General features: G+C 39.2%; 1 protein-coding gene across 1 annotated transcript in view; it reads left to right on the top strand.

The window, feature by feature from the left end:
• The first annotated feature begins 1,909 nt into the window (after window positions 1-1,909).
• Window positions 1,910-4,067, top strand: part of LOC106522706 (MICAL-like protein 2) — a 15,900-nt gene continuing 13,742 nt past the window's right edge. The window contains exons 1-2 of the mRNA XM_014015836.1: window positions 1,910-2,335; window positions 3,604-3,652. Coding sequence (XP_013871290.1) covers window positions 2,193-2,335; window positions 3,604-3,652 — 192 coding nt within the window. The 5' untranslated portion in view covers window positions 1,910-2,192. The remainder of the gene's footprint in view (window positions 2,336-3,603; window positions 3,653-4,067) is intronic.

The raw sequence follows: 4,067 nt of genomic DNA, 5'->3' as shown, positions 1-4,067 counted from the left end.
CTGCAAATCGTTTGTTCTYGGGTGAACCCCACACAGGCTGYGAWATCGGGCCAAAAAATCGAACGTGTTTAATATTCCCGATTTGAGGTCGGAGCGGTCCCGACGTCCTTCCGAGCTGACTGGATCACTCAACACACCACCCATGGCAGGAATATCTGATTATCTTTAGAGCCATCACACTAATCTGAGCATGATTGTCAGAAGGGCAAAATTCGGCATGATTATCCTCCCATGTGAACCCGGCAGGTCACAGATTTACTATTTATTTATTATTTWTCCAAAAATCATTAGATCGTAGATGTCTTTTGCAAGGACAACCTGGGCTTGAAGGTAACCTATATTTTACATAGCTTTATGTCATTTATTAGTGTCATATCACAGACTGAAATTGTGATTTGTTTGTCTTATAACTTTCATATCAGCCCTCAGCTCATTGGGCGTTTATACTTGAGCGATGTAATAAACTTTATCGGTGACCAACTGAGGGGACCAGGCCCTCTCCATGGCTACTGATGCACAAGAGGAAAACCACAACTCGTTGTCTTCAGAAAACCATCAGGAAATTAACTCATTATCTTGAGAAAACGGTCATTGCTATTCAGTGATAATGACACAATATGTTGAGAAAACCATGGAAGGAAATTATAACGTGGGAAACGTCCACTCTCGGCTTCCGTACCATATATCTGGATATTTTTTCTGAACAAGCCAGCAAGAAAACAAGCCAATGTGAAATAGAAATAAAACAGTTTGGTTTTTCAAATGTAAGGAGTAGAAATAAAAAGTTTGCTGAAAAATAAAAAGTCAAGTAAAACATAGATAACCAAAATGTCTAACAAAGTACTTTACTTGACGCCTCTGTATAGGACCACCAAGTGGAAAGACTCTGAAACTGCTTTGACTACAGCTTGGTTAACGCAGATCACTTCAATGTGAATCTCTCACTGAAGTGATTAGTTGATTAGTTAGTCACGCTACACAACCTGACGATGAATTCAGATTACTTAGAGGTTTTATTTTTACAATTTCACTTACAAATAAACAAAACACTTTACAGGTGGAACAAAAACCAAATGGAACAAAAACATAAAATGTGAAAATGAACTGCAAGGTAAACAAAAAGTTAACATGTATCCTTGGACCTGTGAGTCCTGATTCAGTGCAAATATTCAGATCATTAACCTGGTGAGTCTGTAGCTGTGTTTCCATTGCAAATCTGCGCAACTTTGTCAATATTCTGTTAATGTCGAAAACCACAGTTTCGCAATTGCAGTGTTTCCATTAAGTAAGAAATGCTACTAAAGTCACACGTGAATACGTAAGTCATTACAAACATGGCGGCAATGGATGTAAACGCATGCATAATTGCTACCATGGTACTAGCGCTAATCATCAGAGGAGACATCGGCGTCTTGTCGAGGCTTTCGAGTGACAAGCCCCTTATACTGGGAGCGGCTACGTATGCTGCGTTTTTGGGAAAATGTAGCCCGTGAGTTTAATACTTTCTTTTACTACTTCAGCGATTTCCCTACTACTTTAACTTCTTGTTATCTTTTTCGTCATCTTCTTTTTCGCCAGTAGAAACAGCCGGTTCTTGATCACTTGACTCCTGTGATGCAAAAAAAAGTGTTTCCATTGCAGTTTTGCGAAATGCATCAATTTTGATACGGCCGAAAAAAGCACCACACCCTAGTGCAAAATTATTTTGTCGAAAAACGTAATTTTTTTCGAAATTGGCGCGTTTCCATTGAGCAAATTTACTTTCGAAATTCTAATTTGCGCATTTTCATGGTTAATGGAAACGCAGCTGGTAACCCACAAGCTGCAGCAGAGTTGAGCCCATGGCCCCCAGCTGCCCTGTGCACGCCCCTGGAGGTACAGCTGCGTGGATGTGGCATTTGACAGGCAGGAAGAGTCGCTGAAGACGGCTGAACTCCACCCACACCTCGTCAGGTGTCACTTCCAGTGAAGTTTCAACTACCAGACGGTGGAAGACGATTCTCACAGCCGAACCTAACTGGGTTTTCTGCCCAGTTTCCTGGACCCAGCGCGTCCGAGCCGCTGAGAAAAGTTTCTGGAGTTGTCTGCGTCTGTGGGAGGTGTAGGGAGGAGGAGGGAAAGATCTGGGAGCTCCACGGCGGATCGGAGCTCGGCTCGCTTTGGGTTCGGGGCTCTGAGCTCTGAGCTCCGGGATGGCGGCCGTGAAGGCTCTGCAGCAGTGGTGCCGGATCCAGTGTGAGGGCTACCGGGATGTTTCCGTCACGAACATGACCACGTCCTTCAGGGACGGCTTGGCTTTCTGCGCCCTCATCCACAAACACAGACCCGACCTGATGTAAGTAAAAACAGCTGGACCAGAACCACAGAGCCAGTTGTAAGAACTAACTCWGACATTATCTGCACTGTAGGTTTAAACAATTAGAATCAACAGGTCAAAACTTYATTTATGAATCTTAGAAATCAGGAAAAGCCTCAGCTCTGGACTCTGGGGGTCCATTGAAACCAGCTAACCCATAATGCAAAAGTATCAGTTTTTTAGTGGAGTTGATGAGGATTAGAACGTTGATTTCATTCAACCAGGAAAAATATCTGATAAATTTGATCAAACAATAAGTTCTCCCTGTGATATGGGAACTTGGGAAGATTTAAACACTGTCATTTTAGTTTGATAAAACTTCAACTTAATAATTATTGCTAAACATGCCAATTTATCCAGTTATTGGTTTCTGTAAACAGTTTGTTCTCCTGTTTTTCTATTTTATGAAATGTAGCATTTGGCCTACAGTTGAGATTCCATTTTCTTATGATGCTTCTGACAGCTTGTGCAGGAATAGTGTTTTTAAGCCTTTCAAGGAAGCATTTGCTGTAGATTTAACTAAGAAATGGGAAAAACGTGTTCTTGTGTCAAACTGCTTATCATAAGTTCTCAAAGATCTGATATAAAATGAGTTTTTTTTGCTTCCTTCATGCCTTGAGTTARGCTCTGCTAAAGCTGAATCAGATTAAATGAGTGAGAAAAAAAAAGGTTAGGCAAACCTCAGTAAAAATGAAGAAAACGGATCTGGTTTAATGCTTCTGAACATCATCCTTTTCTCCCCGAAGATTGAAATGAAATCATTAGTCTTGCATGATTTAAAAAGCCACCCATCAAATCTCAGACCTTTTTCAATAATAAATAAACAAATAAATAATAAAGGGATATAATATCTATTCTATCTGTACATTTTACACTAAAGAGGTCTGCTTATGACTCGTCGCCAATCAGTTCTCCAGATATTTCAGTCCCTAAAGTCGTCAACAGAACCTTTTGACACTTCCACACTTTTCCTGGTTTTGTTTCAGAGAAGTTAAAAGGAATAAATCTGTAGCCATACACTTCCTTTACACTGAAACCATAAACACAGCTGAAAGATTATAGAGTTGTCACCCTGTGATTAATGCAGCCTGAGTTTTGTGTTGGTTTCAGTTTTCGAGCAGCTGATCTGTCTCACTTGTTGGTGTCATGTCATGTTGTTGACGTATGACTAAACAGCACAAGAAGGTATTAGCTCGATCACATGTTTTGTTATTCATACATCTATATATATATATTTTGTTTTACAGTGATTTCAATTCTCTGAAGAAGGAAGATGTCTATGAAAACAACAAACTGGTAGGACATGTTTTATTTATGTCCATTATTGTTTAAAGCTCAAGCATTTCCTCTTCTCTAAACTCACATGGATCTCAGTTAGAACAGCTGTGGGAAAAGTGGATGGTTGCAGTTGCAAAGGATTATGGGATGAAATGATCTCTATYTATTAGGTAGTTGTTTCTTTTATGCTTACGAAGAAAATAAAGGAGACATTACAGATCCAAGTCAACAATTTAGAAAATTCAAACAGACGTTACTATTTTGACTTTCTTTACTTTTTTGCTGTTATTTTACCCAGAAAAATAAATACTCTAGTATTAAATAATTATAGGAAATTAAGTAAAAAAAGTTTTTTTTAAATTATCATGTTTGTCCTGTTTATCAATAACTATCATTTCATGTTTTTCTGTGCATTCATTGATCTCCTATAATT

This window comes from Austrofundulus limnaeus, unplaced genomic scaffold (genome assembly GCF_001266775.1).
Source record: "Austrofundulus limnaeus strain Quisiro unplaced genomic scaffold, Austrofundulus_limnaeus-1.0 Scaffold135, whole genome shotgun sequence".
NCBI classification, from domain to species: Eukaryota; Metazoa; Chordata; class Actinopteri; order Cyprinodontiformes; family Rivulidae; genus Austrofundulus; species Austrofundulus limnaeus.
This window is presented reverse-complemented; position numbering and strand designations above follow the sequence as displayed.